The sequence below is a fragment of the Cololabis saira genome, chromosome 3 (assembly GCF_033807715.1).
Source record: "Cololabis saira isolate AMF1-May2022 chromosome 3, fColSai1.1, whole genome shotgun sequence".
NCBI classification, from domain to species: domain Eukaryota; kingdom Metazoa; phylum Chordata; class Actinopteri; order Beloniformes; family Belonidae; genus Cololabis; species Cololabis saira.
Genome location: NC_084589.1, coordinates 17,815,350 through 17,834,229, shown reverse-complemented (window position 1 = coordinate 17,834,229; position 18,880 = coordinate 17,815,350). Strand labels below are relative to the sequence as shown.

General features: G+C 38.7%; 1 protein-coding gene across 3 annotated transcripts in view; it reads right to left on the bottom strand.

The window, feature by feature from the left end:
- LOC133426545 (RNA-binding motif, single-stranded-interacting protein 3-like) overlaps positions 1-18,880 on the bottom strand; it is a 144,935-nt gene that overhangs the window by 20,434 nt on the left and 105,621 nt on the right. For all 3 annotated transcript variants that reach the window (XM_061716390.1, XM_061716389.1, XM_061716391.1), the window contains exons 8-10: positions 8,994-9,100; positions 6,070-6,113; positions 1,301-1,397 (exon numbers count right to left, since the gene is read on the bottom strand). In XM_061716390.1, the coding sequence (XP_061572374.1) occupies positions 1,301-1,397; positions 6,070-6,113; positions 8,994-9,100 (248 nt within the window). The remainder of the gene's footprint in view (positions 1-1,300; positions 1,398-6,069; positions 6,114-8,993; positions 9,101-18,880) is intronic.

The window sequence follows — 18,880 nt, the reverse complement described above, 5'->3', positions numbered from 1 at the left end:
TTGACTTTATATGCTTTTTTTGTGCAAATACATGGATTTTTCTTTGGGGGGGGGAGCTAACTTCTCAAATTTTTGAGAGAAATAATCTTAAATACATTTGGCTGCTAAATTGACTTTTTCCATGTCTATGAGCTGTGGACAGTGCTTGGAAGAATGGTACTGTAAATACAACTGATTAAAATGTGGGGAAACAAATAGGGTTCACCCTTAAGGACAGGGTTTTTTTTTGTAGAAGGACTGAAGTCACTGCTCCTGAATGGGAGCTAGTTGAGGTGCTTTGCTCTGGCCAGGATCCCTGAGCTTCTCCCAGTAGAGGTGTTTTGAACATTTCCCACAAGAAGGAGGCCTCATGGGAGAGCCATGACTGGCTAGAGAGATTATGTGTCTCTGTTGTCTTGGAAACACCTTGGCAACCTTTTGGAGGAACTGAGGAGGTAACTGGGGAAAGGTAGGTCTGGGGATCTCTATGCAGACTATTTCCCCACAAACAAGAGGTTAAAACTGCATTTGTACAATCTATTGCCACTTTTTCCTGCATCTACGAGCAATATTTTCATGAAACCCTCTAATGGCCTTTTTTTGTTTTAGTGCTCCATTTAACATTTTGAGATTCCATTGAGACACTGAAGGATAAAATAATTAAAATCAGCACAAGAAGAGAAATGTGATTTTTTTTTTGTGATATAAAGATAAACATAAATTATGACTCTGCCGTAACACCAAATTGGTTCTTTCTAAATGGTGAAATTTATTAACTGGCTCCCTATTATGTGGTTGCTAAGATGCCAGTGAAACTTCTTAAGTGATGAAGGGTGTGTGAGCCACGGAGTTGAGTTGCCGACTCGTGAGGGTATTTACAGCACATAAGGGCTCCCTCAGTAGCCTACTGGGTCATATAAAAGCAAGGGACACTTTCTCACTGAGATTTAAGCTCTGAGTTCACCAAGTTCACTTCTGATCTCAGTACAACAGAAAGGGGAGAACGCGGGATCGTTTATTTAATAACATATTTATAATGTCATTTATCATAACATAATAAATATGGATATACAAAGTCAGTATGTAAAAGCAATATGCACAATGCAATATTCTAAATAAGGATTTCTGTGTCCGCACGTGTTAAATACAGATTATTGGTGTGACACAAGTATAATCATGCAACACATTAAGTTAAGCCGATCTGCAACCTATTAAGGTCACGTTATTATTTTTTCAATGAATGAAGTGTTACAAGAAGTTGATCAATGTTTCCCCTTGACATGTACACGGTCAGGCCCTTAATTCTGAAGTGTCCACCAACCTGATATGTGGAGACAGGGGAGGCAGCAATGAAGGGTGTGATTGATGTCTGAGCAATCATCCGATTGGTGGAGATGCTATATGGCGAAGAGTAGAGCCTGTGGAGCAAAGAAGAAACATTTTAATCATCTGTAACACCCAATGACCTCAGCGAAATAGGTTAGAACCGAGAAGGAAAGAGGATTTTATATTGACAAAAATACACTATCAGTGGAGAGACCTCTTCGTACACAAAGGTTTAACTTTCAATATCTAGACACATGCAAAAGTGAAACAGGGATCGTCTTTATTTCGAGCTACCCGGTGCACTTCAAGTCACTGCTGACAAAATGGATCAGAGATCATCAAAGCTATCATGGAAACAATAAATATTTCAGTTTCTTTCAGTGTCATACCATCAAAGATGTCTGAGAACGAAACTTGACACTGCATTTGAGAACACATCATTTTACAAAGGAGTCTGTTCCACTGCTATGCATAATAATGGATTATCAACCTAATGTGTGAGTGGGTGAAATATTTCAATTCTGCCCTTTATGTTCTCACCCACACATATAGAGAAGGTTGCATTTGCAACATCTACATTTTATGCTCTGTTTACTTCATGTACATTTGTTTGCCCTTCTGATTTTGCTCCTCTTTCCTTTTTTCTTTCCATTTCACCTGCTCAACTTTGCAGCGGTAGGCTGCTGTGGCTCGCAGGGCTTTATTTATCATTGTGTACCTAGAGAGGACATGTTTCATCCGCCAGGCCATGTTGCTGTGCCCGATCGATCCCAAAGTGTCTGTTGACTGAATAATGGAGTAAGGGAGGGGAGGCAAAGAGAGGGGGCAGAGACAGAAAGAGAAGCACTCCTCTAGCTATTTATCAGCCATGATTGTATTCAAAGCTACTTGCTATAAATCAAGTGTTTCTTAATCAGGGAAGAAAAGTACCTACCCCCCCCCAAAAAAAGACAAAAAAAAAATAATACGTATATTCATATATATTCTTTTGTATTTATTCTTTAAGATATGCTTGACATATAGTGCATAGAACACGGAGACAGTCCTGGGTCTCAGTGCTTTCCCAGGGACAGGATAAGATTAAGATACTGCTACCACTCCGTGGTGACACAAGCACAATTTCAAGGATAAAATGAGCTCCTGAGGTCTCTGTGTTGTCCTATTGTTCTTTTTTGTTTCATATCACATTGTCCAGTCAGGTCCAGTTTTGCACTTTGACTGTAATAACGCAAACACTGGAATATCGTTGAATTACTGCTTGCATGTGCTCATTTTCCTCCTCCAGATACTGCAGAGTGTGACTGTTGGATTTTATGCTTTTTGGTTGCAAGAATAGTGCAACAATCGCTTCTCCCCACTTTCCAAATTACAGCATGGTTCACCTCTGTGCAGCAAGATGGATAGATCTCGCCATTAGAAGCAGGTTTAGCTTTTGTTCATGTGCAGGTTATATACAGCATGCATTCTATCTTTTGCATATTGCCTCTAGTATATAATTGTTTCCCACTCTGGGTCCTCAAGGGTCACTGCCAAGCATGTATTAGATGTTTCCCTCCTCCAACACCCACAAAGTCTGTTCATGATCCATTCATGTGAATCTTGTGTGTTGCAACAGAGAAAAGTCTAAAACATGCTGACAGTGGTCCTTAAGGACTTAGACTGGGGAATGCTGTCCTAAACGTAAACCCTTGCAATCATAACTCTTTAAAATGCAGAGCCTTATTTAAAAAAGCTCAAATAAAACAGTTTCATGGACAAATATGAGCTATTTAGTTCTCATTTATTTATTTAAAAAGCAGCTTAAAGAGTTTATTTCATTAGCTTTTGGAAGAGGTTCCTTTGAAACCAAAACATGCAGTTAAAAGAGCTCTCGGTATAAGAGAAACAGACTGTACTTTGTGCTGTTAAAACCAAACAAATCCATCAGAGAGATAGCATAAGAGGTCAAATCAACCATTTGGTGCAGTCTGAGGAATAGCCTGATGAGGTCAGCAACATAAAAAGTCCTGGACGCCCATGAAAGAGACAGTTGTGGATGATAGCTGACTTCAAAAGAGAGAGCGTTCACCACAAGGTATGAGAGGCCTTTCAGAAGCCTCAAGAATGGAAATAAATCCTGGAAAGTAAGACCAGTACTTGAACCTAAAACAACAACATTTCAACCTGTACTAGTAGGGCAGGACAAAACATATGAAAAAGTTTTAGCGCATCGTTTGCTCCAAAAGCACATGACATCATATGTAAAACACATGGAGTTAATGTAATGACATGAACGTGCATGACTCCGAATGGCCCTGGATCACTCAGGACTGTTGACGATGTGACAAAAAGAGAAGAATGCGGTCTGACTGTCTTCTCAAATGCAGCCAAATGCAATAAAGTTTATTGGACTTTATTTGAGAGTAAATATGGACAATCATTTGAAACATATTCGGCAATGACTGAGTCCCCTGCAGAAAATAAAACGAAAGGCAGAAAGACAAGGACACAAACAGCTGAAGACAACAACAGTAACGGTCTGGTAAAGCACTAGTTTGAAGGAGACCCTTTGTTCTGCATGCGAGCAATTAAAACAATGATTTTCTGTTTTTTTCAACATATCAAAGTAACTTTTGAGCCCTCAAGGGGAACTGATTGTATATGAATATCCTCAAATTAAAGCCCCAAGCCACAACCTAAGGAGTCTGTTTTCATTATATAACAGTAACTCAAATATGTTTTTGTGAAAAGCCGAAAAGGTAAAATAAGGAAGAAAAAATCCGAACAGTTCCAGACTGATATGGATTTAAACCTCTGAAATGTACAAACATACAGTAGCTGGGTCAGATTTGAAGTGCAGACTGAAATATGATCGTAAAAGTATTGCCAAAAAAAGAAATCCCTTAATGTAGTGGTATGGATCCATTTTTTTAAAAGTTCAATTAATATATGACTTGCATTAGAGATACTGTAGTACTGGCATTGATGAATACAAATTAGGGAAACCAACAGGGTTATTCAATATGGCTCTCTGATTGTGTTTATTGTATTTTTCATTAGACTGATGTGCATTGAGAGAGAGAAAAGTAGCAGACAGAGGACAGATCCAAGGTTATTGATGGAAGCTATTAACCCTGGGCAGAAAACCGTCAATGGGGACTCTAGCACGGCCGTTTAAACAATGTACTAAACATGTAATTGCGAGCAGAACATTACCACAGGATTGAATCTAACCTCTGGTGTGATCTAAACGCTCTGTCAGGAGGTTGCTGGTAAAAAAATTAGAGAATGATTTAGCGCTAAGCTCAGTTTTTCTCAAAAGACAAAAGGACAAGAAAGCAAAGGACGGCAGAGGTGTTTAAGAGTATAAAGACTGGAGAAAAAGGAGACATTCAGTAAGTGAATGTTTTATTGTCCTGATAAAAAGAAGAGGACAGGCGTCAAGCCAAAGCAGTCTGGCCAATAGAGACACATGTTTTTAATAATATCAGACTGGTGTTGGACTTTAAAAACCAGCTGTCCTCAAGTTCTGAGACTAACAGACGTGCAATTGATTCATACCCTTCCCTTCTCCTTGGGCTGACTTTATTTTTGCCTTTGCCCTCCTCCTGACCCTGTTCAGTCCTCCATTTTTATTCAAACCCCTTCCCTCCTGGTTTTTTGCCTCTCTAATTAACTGCATTAGCATTTCATAGTCATTTAGTGCTTTGCCGGAAGGAGCTTGAATGACCTCGGAAGATAGGTCAGAGAGGGCTAAAACACCACAAGCGTACAGATGCTTGCGTGCGAGCATGCATTTATGCATGCGCAAAGACACGCACACAAAATGATACACCAGAGATCACTGAAACTAAAGCAGCTGCTTGGGAGTAGAGAGCAGGGATGAAATGGATGAGTCAAAACAAGATGGTGTAGAGGAAAAAAATAGTTGAAAACAAGTGAAATACAATTTAGCACATAACACAGGACCAAGCACGTAAAAGGGGACTGCTTTTTAAATGAGATGAAAAGTGCAAAGGGAAGATAACGCAGATCCAGCTGTGACAACTGGGAAAGGCAGGATGAAGCACGGATGAAATTGAGCTGACAAGAGGAAAAGACAAATACAGAGCCAGGGGGAAGGATCTCCTGGGACTGCATCACCAGAAGCATTCCTAGCAGACAAGTACAAGCTCAGCTTCAACTGAATCAGGCATACACACTGCTCTCTGCTTTCAGCTGGGAAACGTTGCATTGCCCTCCACTGACTGGAGTCTTACAGGAGCACTGCAACAACCCCCAGCTTCCCTGTCCGCAATCAAAACCAACATGCTGACAACTCGTATCCAAAGAATCATAAATTAATGCTGCATCTGCATCAGTCTGTGAAAGATGGAGTAAACATGTGTGTGTGTGTGTGTGTGTGTGTGTGTGTGTGTGTGTGTGTGTGTGTGTGTGTGTGTGTGTGTGTGTGTGTGTGTGTGTGTGTGTGTGTGTGTGTGTGTGTGTGATAACGACCCTGTATTCTGCATCAATTTGAGTGGGAGAATATACAATATGTGAGGCCACATTTGTATTCAAGTGCTTTTGAGCAAATCAGTGCTGATACTTGACTGATCCGTATGTTCATCTCTGCAGCTTTCCAGTGTGAGTGACACTTCACTGCGGGTGGGACTCCAGTAAAAGACATTTTGCTTTGAAAGATACTTTGCAGAGAATGGGCATCAAAAGAAAAGTTTGTAAATGTCTAAAGTTAGAAACCACAGACATATTGTTTGTAAATTAAAGAAGAAAATATCCACCTACCCATTCGGCATTGTTGTGGGATCATATGTTAACGCCATGCCACTCTGGGAGAAACAGAGACACACAGACACACCAAATGTAAATAACCAACTTCTGAATAGCTTGTGTTTAACCACTTTTTTATTACATTTTTATACATTGATGTGAAAACAGTTTTCGGGGCGTAACATTAAAATCTAATTCAGACATGGATGGATAATAAAAAAATAGGACCCATGAACAAAGGTCCCAACACTGGTCCAACTGAGGATAAAGACATCCAGTCTGAAGGACAAGCAGCCATGAACCATGGAGCAATTATTGCTTTTTTGAGTGTGCAAGTGTTTATCCCAATGGTTTTGATCATTATGCTTCTATTCATGTTCACCCAGTGTCTAATTTGGATTGCTGGTGAGTTTAGTTTGACCTTTTTTTCATTGTGGTCCATTTTTGTACTTATACTGTATTTTTGTGGTCATATGTGTCACTTAGGAACAAAACAGCAGCCAAAAAGAGTAAATATCCAAATTGAATTCATATCGAATAAACCCAGAAATATTTCAAACTAACTATAAAGATTGTGTTAAAATGTTTTCAGTTTGAAACATTATTACATCACTATTGCAAAAACATGCTTGTCATGAAACGACAAGTAAATGCCACAATCTTTTCAGTGTCGGCTTTTAGCTGCTGAACTTATGATGCCAATTAATTTCATAAGGTTTTACATCGCAGCGGAAATATATACCATCCAGTCAGAAGCAAAACCAGGACCATGTTACATTTTTAGAAAAAGGCAGTTACATATAATGTGTCTTGCTGTAGTTATTATACCTACAAATTCTTCTTCATTTATTTTTGGTTGACACATTCAAGACCGACCATTAGATTGATCAATTATCATATGTCAGAAGGGGCAGCTGGAGTGACGCACATATCATATTTAAGTGTGTTCCAAATGTAACAGGGCTGATAGTGTCACTTTGAACCGTTTTACTAAGAATATCATGCATCTCAACGTCTCTTGACAATTTTGGAGTCAACCTAAACAAACTACTGTACGGTGCTTTAGTTCTCGATTACTTATTTCTTAACAAGTCTATTTTCCTCTCAATCAGCATTCATCCTCATCTTCTCTCTGCAGGCTTTTACAAGCCATTTCCAAGCTGTATTGTAGCTACTCAGCACAAAGCTCTTCTCTCCAAATTAGCACATGAATTGAAAAAGTGCCCTGACGCTGAACTCTGAAGCAACGTTGAGATTTTCCTCAAGTGGTGTTTCTAGGAAAGAGGCTGACTGAAGAAGCAGCAAAAAAAATATATATATATAATGATATCAACAACATTAAAGAGCAAAAGTTAATAACTCGGGATGGATTCATTTCCACACCAGTTCCACGACAAAGCTTTGGTTTAAAAAGGTAAGAAAAAAATAAAGAAAAAAACATATTAAACATGCAAAAGAGTTCCACAGCTCACCTTGAGAAATAAACTTATATTAAGTGTTGGTTTCCCACCAATCTATTAAACTGTATTTTGCAAGAAAATATGTCGCAGCCAGGGCTGGATATCAGCTATTTTCCTCTAACTTCCCTTTTTCTAACAGTGAAAGCAAAAGCTAGAAAACATTCCCCATCTGTTGCATTGCTGCACATCCCACATGTGCACATGTGGATACCTTAAGAAGTGCATGTGTGAGTGATTGTGTGTGTAATATGTGCTCATGTCTTTGTCCCGAGGCCAAAGTCATTTAGGAATGAGGGACTCTGGGAGATTAGGATTGGTCGACTGAGCGTGATGAAGCCCCTCAAAGCATCTTCTACGGCCAGATGTCTCCATTAGTCAGCCTGGTCTTAGAGACCTGGCTCCGACAAATGCATACACGTCTGACAAGACGCTTCGGGGGCCAAGCAGGGCTTGGCAGGTCATGAAACACTGACAGATATGTGAGGGATCTCACTGGAAGCACTGATCATTTATTTTACATTTAACCGATATAGATGTGGACATAAAATAAGTACCACCAACACCGAGAACTCAGACGGTAGGGAGGCGTTACTGTTAGCTTTCTCAGTAAAAAGTAAATCTGCAATGTGTGCGTGCCACACACAGACACCCACGAAGGTCAAACCCATCCACCACAGCGTGCTGTTGTTGTTGTGGCGGCTCTTGTTGCAGTGCAGTCGCAGCCTGCTGTTATTTCAGTCCACTTCACCACTCTGCTCTTTCCCAACGTTCATGTAATGTGAGCATTAGGAAAACGTCACTCTGTGTGTGGGTGGTGACATTATTATTCACTTTCCCTTGGTTTTTAGATTACAGCTGTGGTGTCGACATAAATCTGAACTCAAGTCACTGTGCTGCAGTCAGTCCAGTCCTCTGCTGCAAGGTTTTATTCCTGAAGATGTGAGGCTGGAAGTTATAGTTTAAACAACCTCATCGTTGCGGTTTTTTTCCGAAAGCTAATACCTCACATTTATCCACACTGGCTTACATATTGGTAGCAGCATCTCCATATTACTGTAAAAGAGGTTACTGGAAATGAAAGCTGATAACTCCTTTTTTTCTTGGTTTTAAACTTGTGGAAGATGTGGAAAATAAGCTGATTCGATTTTAAACTATGTCCAAGAAAGTACAAATACTGGATGTTGAGAAGCTGACCAGCTCATTGTAGCCATTCAGCTGTTTTGTTGAGACTAGTGTCATTTGTTGACTCTAAAGCTGAGTAGGAAATGTTATAAGCGGTGTGTGGATCTCCTGTGGTCGTACTTGCAGCTAAGTTAGAATAATAGTACTTGTGGTTTTTTTAACTGTACCATTTCCGCACTCATTCTGATTAAGACCACAAGGGTTGTGTTTTTCCAACTCTGCCTGTGTGACACTCTCCCCAAACTGCTTTTACTACTGAAAAGACATTTACATGAAGGGTCAGGGTGGGGGACTCACCTCTCCTTCTCGTGTCCATGGTCGGCCATTCTGGGGATATTTGACCTGGGTTTGCCTCTTCTTCTGGCCTCCGTCAGCAAACTTGCAAAGCAAAGGCTCTGCAGGAGCTGCAGCGTGGGTCGTGAGTGGGGGAAGACAAGGACAAGCAAAGAGAAGGATTAATCATTGCAACAGCAAGGAAAAAAAACATTTTGAAAATTCTTTAAGGACTAGATTTAAAGACAGAGCATTATAGTGTAGTTTAAACAAAACACAACATAGCTACAGCTCTTGCATTCATCTCCTCCAATCCTTATCAAAACATCTAAAACCGCAGCATTATCGCGCCATCTCTCCCGACTCGGAAACAAAGCCAGAGGCCACTCATCAAAGCATGGTGAGTATGGTTCAAGTAACAACCCAAACATGCATCTCAACACGTTAAATAACACCGCACACTGTGACCTCAGGGAAATAGATGCTGATTCTAATCACTCCAAAGAAAACATGGCTCTTTTCTGAACCAGAGAAAAGTAGAAAAGCCTGATTGCACATATGATTAACTTAGTGTGACCTCTCTCACAAAACATCAGCAAACTGTTAGACAGCAACTCAGTGCAAGTCATGGCTTCTGTTTTTGGGAAATGCTTCTGGAAGAACATGACTCAAGAAACACATAAAGATGTAACGCAGGACACCCTGATTAGATATTTCATAGCTAAGGTATTTAGATACTCCCTGGTTAATGTGTTCTGTGATGCTTGATATTATAAATGTGGGTTTTGACGAACAAATGACATCATCATCTTCATCATCTGTCCCAGTGAGGCTTGGTAGTAAAATGACTAGATTCAAAAGTTAAACAGCATTTTCTATTCTAACTTATATTTTCCCACCTCTCCAACTGTGGTACAGTTTGACATGAAGCAACTGTTTTATGTTTTAAAAAATTTCTGTAAAAGCAGGATAAAAGTAGGTTGGATATCAATTTGTAGTATTTACCAACTTTTCAGTTTTCTAGATCAACGAAATGTATTGCTTTCATGTGGATATATATTTTAATCTTTTGAGACAAAAAAGCTTAAGTCACCATATTTTTTTTCTTTTTTTGGTAACAAGTCACAAACGTATTATTAAATAACTGAATATGTACATTTCCAGTGAAGTATCATCATTAATAGAGCTGAACCTCATGTAGTAAAGTTAATATTCATCGCTCCATTACCCGGCTACTGCTACTTACCCGGATTGAATCAGGTTATTCCTGCTCTTCAATACTAAATATAATTGGACAGAATGTATCAAATCAAGGATGCTAATGTAAGTTGATTTGAGTTGATTTGGCTTGCAGCACCCTAATTCTACTCCCCTGGGCTGTGTGGATGGCGTGGAGGTGGAACGGAGTCATGTCTCACTCTACGGTTGTGGTAGGAACAAGGTTGCACCTGGAGGAACCTCATCATCTTCCCCCGGCTGCTTGTGCCACCAGCACTCAATATTAACTATTTAATGTGCATCCACAGTTTAATGTGGTGTTAACATAACTTTTATTTGGCCATTTTCCTGATGATCCGCCTGAATATTTTTCAAAGAAACAAAGATTTCTCCACATTAAGAAACCACTGAGGCACCTAAATTCATAACAGCACGTAATACACAGTGATATCTAAATTTCAGTTACATCATTTAGCATTAAATAACCCGTTAACTCCGATTTTTTCTTTTTTTAAACAGACAATCATCTCAAACAGTCAAATCAAATCCTAATCTTTATGCGTAAAGTAAAGACTTTCTTTCAATGGAACCAAAATGACGAACAGACTGCAGTACGATCATGCCGATACTTACTCACACATTAAGAATGCCATAATAAACTGCACAATTACCTCACCTACTTCAAGACAGACATTTCTTCATCTCAGTAAACTAGAAAATGAGAAGAGGTGCTCACAGCAGAGAAAACGATTGAGAGCTTGAAGATTGGGATGAAAGTCCTTTGGAATGCCTGGGGCCAGTAAGAGTACTCCAGAGGTAAGCAGATGTAAAAACACAGTCCTGTGTGATTACACTCCATTTAGGATCACTGCACTTTCTCATTAAAGTGTTTTAACTAGGATTCTTTCATCTGAATAACAGGCCACACTGTGGGCCTCTGTCATCATCCTTTGCCTTTTCTATTCACATATCCCGATTGTTTCCCTTTTAACTCTAGAATCTAAAAGAAAAATTTAAAAAAAAGCAACACTGTGCTTAATGTAGTCAAGGAATTCAATTTCATACAAAATATACGTCAATGTAAAAAAGGAAAGTAGGCCTATATGTTTTGCTTCTAAGGTTTTATATATTTCTGCATAATAATAATAATTATTATTAGCATTATTCTGTATTAATTCAAACCAAGAAAACGTTGTGTTACATTTGGCTAATATCTCCTTGTCACCTGCTGCCTGCCCATGTCGTGAATACACTGTGAAAAAATAAATAAATAAATAAATAAATAAAGATCTTCATATACAGCCCTGTCTCCGTGGCCTGGAAACAGAGCTGGGGTGGCCTTCCCTCCAAACCATAACAAAAACTAAGCTTGTTTCCATTCTGAGGACGTTTTACGAGGTTCAACTCATTGGCACGTGACTACAATATTTGGAACGGCACCATAACAAGAGGCGCATTTCCACTAGCGGGGGTTCTGGGTATATTTTTCAGGGCCGTTTGTGCGTGTCTCCATTACCAGGAACGACCTTGTAAAAATGGTCTTCATGAACCTTTATGGGGCAAAAAACGGCCCTGTAGTAGTAGAGGTACTCAGGTTGGCCAACAGGAACCTCCTCGCTGAGGCGCTCACTGAATACGTTGAGACATGGCAGCTGAAAGGACTGAGGAGGAGGACAGCCATGTTTTAATTTCAGACTTTCCCTGGTACTGAAACATAGATGTTACTGCAGCTAATCACAGACAGGGAGAGGGATTGTGCACACGATTTCGGGGGGAGGGGATGAGCCTTGAAAAAGATGATAATGGGGTGTGTTTTCCTGGGGAGCACTACAGGGAGGGAGCAGTTGGCTTTTTGTAAACATTAACAGGCACGATGCCACACAGAAACTGCATACCCTACCTTTAAAATAATATGTCTTGCAACCAGGTGCTGCTGACAAAATGTATGTGCTTTTGTTGTTAATCAGCAAGTGTGACCATCTTTATAAAAGCAAACGTTTTTGCAGTTTGTGCTTGTCAATAGAATATGAAGTAAAGTTTAGATACAGATAATAAAAAAAATCTTTGCATCTTATGAAAATTTATGTTTATGATCACTTCTGTCAACCATATAGTTCCTGAAACGTTAGAGAAATTGGAAAAAAAAAAGAGGTAACACTTTATAATAACTATCCATTATAACTAGTTAATAGATCATTAGTAAACAGTTCATTAATAAGCTATTAATGAGTTGTGAAGTATTTGTTAACAGTCTGTTAAGGATCCATAATGGTGCTTATAGATAGTTAAAAGGTCATTAATAAACTGATAGTTAATGAGTTCTAAATGACTTGCTAAATAACAGTTAACAGTTTGTTAAGGATTTATAACTGTGCCTTATAGATAGTCAATAGATAACTTACAAGCTGTTAGTTAACGAGTTATGAATGACTTGTTAACTGCATGTTAATGATTTATACCTATATCTTATAAATTAGTAATAGATCATGAGTAAATCACTTACTAATGACTTGTTAGGTATCAGTTAATGACTTGTTAAGAATCAGTTAATAGTTTATATACGTTATTGGGACGTTATTCTAAAGTTGCAACTATTCCTCATTTATTAATTGTTAGTAAATGAGGAATAGTTGCAACTTTAGAATAACGTCCCAATAACACACATAACCTAATAACTAATACTTAACTAATATATTAACTCACACTTTACAGATCAGTTGTTAATAGTTTGTTAACCATCTACTAATACCAGTGAGTAGATGGTGTTTTATTTATTGACACATACTGAGCCATCACATGGCAGAACAGCAGTATAAAAGGTTTGGACACTTTTTGTGCAAGACATAAAAACAACATAAAAACAAAATAAATCTACTAATATGAACATGTCTTAGCACAACTTGGACCCTCTATACTAAGTGAACCAGACCCGAGCTACAACCGAACTGCTGTCCACGTGCGCAGCAGGGTCCAGAAGAGTAGTTTTCTTTTTACTCGAAGTCCCCGCTGTTGACTTCTTTCTCTTTCTCCCGACAGTACCTGGATTTATCTCGGTATTTTGCGCATCGCTACTGGGAACACTGCTGTCGGACATTTTACTAGACCGTGTATTCATCCTGTTCACGGTACAGCTAGCTAATGCTAGTTGCCCATCCAGTGAGCTTGCTGAGCGAGTGAAGGCGTGTCTGGGCGTGTCCTCTCTAGGTTGTCACCGGTTTTCACTCATCAAAGTACAGTGTGATGCGGGGTGATTGACAAGGTGACAACCAGCCAATATGATGGAGGAGGCCGGGTGGCTCCTCCCCCAGCCCATGAGACAATCATGATTGGCTTGTTTCCCCCTCGTCACCCCCGACCTATAATACAATTCAAACGTGTAATTTGGCGGGAGCTAGTCACAGAGACTCAGGAAGCTGAGTGACGTGTGTGGAAATAACAGAGGATGTTCAATGTTCAACATTTCATCCGTGGTGTTTCTTTGGTAAAATACAGTACACAGAAAAGCCTATGGGTGAAACAAAGTTGAGGTACAAAAATGTGATACTTTAAATATCACATCAAATTATGGTTCCATCCACTTGCTTTTCTACAAAGTTTCACTGGTATGTTGTTTTTATGTCTTGCACAAAAAGTGTCCAAACCTTTTATACTGCTGTTCTGCCATGTGATGGCTCAGTATGTGTCAATAAATAAAACACCATCTACTCACTGGTATTAGTAGATGGTTAACAAACTATTAACAACTGATCTGTAAAGTGTGAGTTAATATATTAGTTAAGTATTAGTTATTAGGTTATGTGTGTTATTGGGACGTTATTCTAAAGTTGCAACTATTCCTCATTTACTAACAATTAATAAATGAGGAATAGTTGCAACTTTAGAATAACGTCCCAATAACGTATATAAACTATTAACTGATTCTTAACAAGTCATTAACTGATACCTAACAAGTCATTAGTAAGTGATTTACTCATGATCTATTACTAATTTATAAGATATAGGTATAAATCATTAACATGCAGTTAACAAGTCATTCATAACTCGTTAACTAACAGCTTGTAAGTTATCTATTGACTATCTATAAGGCACAGTTATAAATCCTTAACAAACTGTTAACTGTTATTTAGCAAGTCATTTAGAACTCATTAACTATCAGTTTATTAATGACCTTTTAACTATCTATAAGCACCATTATGGATCCTTAACAGACTGTTAACAAATACTTCACAACTCATTAATAGCTTATTAATGAACTGTTTACTAATGATCTATTAACTAGTTATAATGGATAGTTATTATAAAGTGTTACCAAAAAAGATGGATTCTCCGAACTCAGATAATAATTATAATTTCCTGACTAAACTTTCTCTCTTGAAATTGTCACATTTTATCTCCACAGTTTTCCAGTGGAAATCGGGGTAGTGACACTGCTGAATTGCAAAGCTGCAGTTTGGCCAATCAATGATGGTCGTATGCCAATGCCACTGGAAAAACAACAAAACCAGAGAGAGGCTTGTTCCCATGTGTAGTGACAAAATGTTTTCAACACCCCGTCACATTATAGAAGCAAATGATGTGTTGAGGTTACAAGCCAGCACCACAGAAACAATACCAATAGTTAACAGCGTAGTCAGCATGAACATATAAATACAGACAAAATTCAACATTTGGTGGGAGGAGGGATGGTACAGTTCCAAGATTTTCAGTTTGGACATTCTGGGTCATTTCCAGTGAATCATGTGCGGCTTAACTATACACGACTTTGTGTATTTCCACTTGAAGCTGTTTCTCTAGGACTAGTTAGCAAAACTACATGATTCTTTTTAATAATGCTTTTGTAGCCAAACCAAAAAAGAAAGAAAATGAAAAAAGAAAGAAAGAAATAAAGAAACATAACTCCTGAGGCAGAACTCTTCACCTGGATAACCACGGCAGTCGAGGGAGAGGTTTGTTGCCTTTTAAGGTCCCGACGCAATTCTCAAACACTGCAAACCATAACTATGCCAGAAGGTTAAGAAAGTCATGGTCATTTCACATATTTGTGAAAGCGGTATTATGTCTGAGAAATACTTTTAAGGTAGCACAATCTTTTAAACTATACTGTTTAAAAAAATCCAAATAATTAATTTAAGATATATATATATATATATATATATATATATATATATATATATATATATATATATATATACAACTGGATGATTGAAACACATGATTGAAACACAGATGTGCGTGTCTGAGCAGATGCCTGAAGCCCCCCTGCCTGTGCCTATGTGTTATGGGCATGGCCTCGGCTCTCTGGCATAACGTGTGGCATCAGCTTGTTATCCTGCAACATATCGACCCAGCTCTTCTGCTCCTTCACTCTTCACAGGATTGTTGTTTTGTACCGGTCCAGTAACAACAACCATGTCTGACCTTCATAATTCAGAGACGTTTTGGATTTTTGCCTTTTCGATCTCTAGCCTGTCTAATGCTCCATATCCTCCCTGTTCCTAGGATTTCTGCCACAGCTAATCTGTCCGACCTGCCTGTCTGGCAGGCTGCTTCCTGTCCACCAGTTTGGACATTACAAGCTGGAGTCTGTGATTAGTTTTTTTTTCTTTTATTTGCACTTTTGTAATAAATCCACATCACCCTGCCTAGTGAACCTGTGTTCTGGGTTTAAGTCAGTTTTACCATCCTCGGAACAATGACAAATGACTGAGAGACGGTTTGACAGGATGACTGACTGCAGTCTTGATACAGATTTGAAAGCTATATCTTTACTCGGTTTCGTTTACTGAAGTGACAGACAGAGACAGTCACACAGACTACAGTATGTCGATTCTGCTGTCAGGAACCCCCCCCCCCTGAGAACAGGCAACAAACTGACTGATCTAAAACTAGTACTTGGTCCTACAGTATATATTTGCATAAAAATCACACCTCTGATGGTTTGTGACTTAAAGGAATTAAAAATAGGGGGCTATTTCTTGTTAGAAGCGGTTATGCAAAAATGTAAAATAGTACTGGAGCAAATTAAATTCCTAAAGAGCCGACAGGCCCCTGGTAATGAATGGCTAGTGAATAAATCACCACATCTTTGCTCATTCATTCACTTCTGAAGTATTAATTCAAATTAGCATCAAGTGAACAAAAAGTGCAGCACGATAACAGGAGATTTCTAGCGGGAAAGATGAGGAATATGGTTCTCATTCTCTTTCTTATAAGCCCTGATTATTGTATAAATCACACAGGCATTAAAAAATGAAATAATAATAATGATAATACACAGTAGGTTGTTGTCTTGTTTTTATATCTGGGCTTGCAAAATGGCCTCAGACATTAAACACTGGCCAAGTGCTACGAGCCAGTGTTTACATGCACAAACACGCCTACACAGAGACATACATCAACAGTGCTCAAATGTGTTGGTTGCTTTGGAGCATCTGGAGCTTGGATTGAGACTGCTGCAGGACGAGGGTCTGGTTTATCTGCACATGGGCCATACTGGGCTTTTCCTATAAAGACATTTTTATTTACTGCTTCCACATTCTTGCATACCAGGTTATAGCCCGTAGATGAATGAACAACGTGGAAACACACACAAACTATCCATACTGTATGTCTTTGACAATATACAAACTGGTACTTATAAAGAAAGATGAAAGAAATAAGAAAGCAACATGAGCAATTACAAATACTCTTATGTCATTGTTGTTTGGCCGAGCATCAACCTTAGCACAACTAGTCTTACTGCACGTCTTTTGACAAATGCAGCAGACATAAGCCTGATACACGTTAAGGTAAATTGAAAAAAAAGAAAGAAGAAAAACACCCAACTACTAAGCTACAATGTAAGTGGTGTTTTGCTACTATAAATGAGTTTGCTGTTACTGAACAACCTACGTTTTTGCCAAGACCCATGATAAATGAAAGTATGAGATGCAAAGAGAAAAATACAACACTAGACAAGTAACATTTGTCCTCCTTTGTAACTGGAATGTTTTATTTCTTAGCCAAATCTTGTAATAGCTGTTTTACCAGCTCAATTTACCAATCACAGAGTTGCAGCTTTGTGCACTCAATTATTTCACAAAAAAAAAAATCTTTTGTATTTTCTGAGTGTTATTTGGGTAAAGAAAATAATAATAACCATTGGGGCATCCTATTGTTACAGCAATAAGCAGTTTAAACATAATAAAAAGGCACGGACAAAGCTGGGAATCAAGGGTGCTGTATTTACCTCAACCACAATGTGCATCGTGAGACTGACCAGTGCTCGTCAGAATAGCTACATGAGAATGCAGTGGGGTAAAAGGAAAAGTGCTTATTGAGTTGAAATGGAGTTTCCAATCCATGACATTTTATGTTTAAATGACAGGACATGTTTATTGGTAACAAGCTGGGTGGTTTGTACTGTGAAGAGTAGATCACATACTGTTAACAGTCAGTGGAGCTGTGGGATATTGCAAACTGCAGTAGGGCACTAAAGAAACTGTTGAAACTCCAGCAGAGCAAACAAACATTTATTTTAGCTCTGGTAAAAAGCACACAAGAGAGGAAAGAAAACAGGAGGCAAAGGAAATACGAGCAAAGGTTGAGACCCACAGGTACTGTAACTCCAGTCGCACCACATTTAAAGCAAAATACGGTTACGAATTGCTATAAATTTATCATGAGATCTACTATATTTTATAACTGTTAAATTTTAAGTTAAATTTGAAATTAACACATTAACTGGAAAGCAAAATTTTCCAGTTGAATATGAAAGCTTCCTGGGGAAAGAATTGTAGTCCTGGATTGTCTCCCAGTGTGTTCCTGACTTGTAAGTGTTTGTGGATAAAACCTCTCCGCGTTATGGCTGTTACGTAAATTAACAGTCAAAGCTCCTAAAAGCAGAATGTAGAAAGTTATCAGCATAAAAAAGTCGTTTCTGTCAAACAAAGTGCAGTGGCGATGATCCCTGTTGTCACATAAATACATACATTTAAATGTGTGGGTTGATGTTGAGTAGAGTTTGGAACAAAAAACTGAAATACATAGTCACATTGGAGCGTCGGAGCCATGCATGTATTAGATTCCTCATTACAACAAAACATGGTGGTCTTAGAAACTCCATTATTTTTAATGTGGTACTCCCAAAATTTTTCTTAGACACAATGACAGAATTAATTTACAATATATACAATTTGTGGGACCCAGTTCTTCACATGGGAAAGTTCCCATTAAAAATAAAATCCAATCCATTAGCAAACAACAAGGGAAATCATTCAGCTGAAAAATGCAGCCCAATCCGCAAAAGAGACTAAAGGGGGAACCAGTGAACTGGGATGAATGGAATGCATTCGCTTTTTTTTCTATTTAAGACTCGAGACATTGAAGAGTTCAAAGCCTCAGGAGAAATGACATGCACTCCAAATAGTTACATTCTCAAGCACCACACAAGAGAGGATGCCCTACCAAGAATTTGTCGCCAGAAATGAAAACGTTTTTCTCTAAAATGCTAATTCAGTGCCGGGTTGGGAACCTGTTCACAGGGTTCCTCCACCCAGAGACAGCGTTTGCTGAGAGGTTTGATCTGGGATGGGATGAACTGGATGGATAGGTGGATGGATGTTCATTGTTTAGGCAATAAAAATCTAAGGGACAAATTTACTTAAACACCAAAACAGACTGGAGGCTGAGACAGAAAATCTGTTTAGATTCGG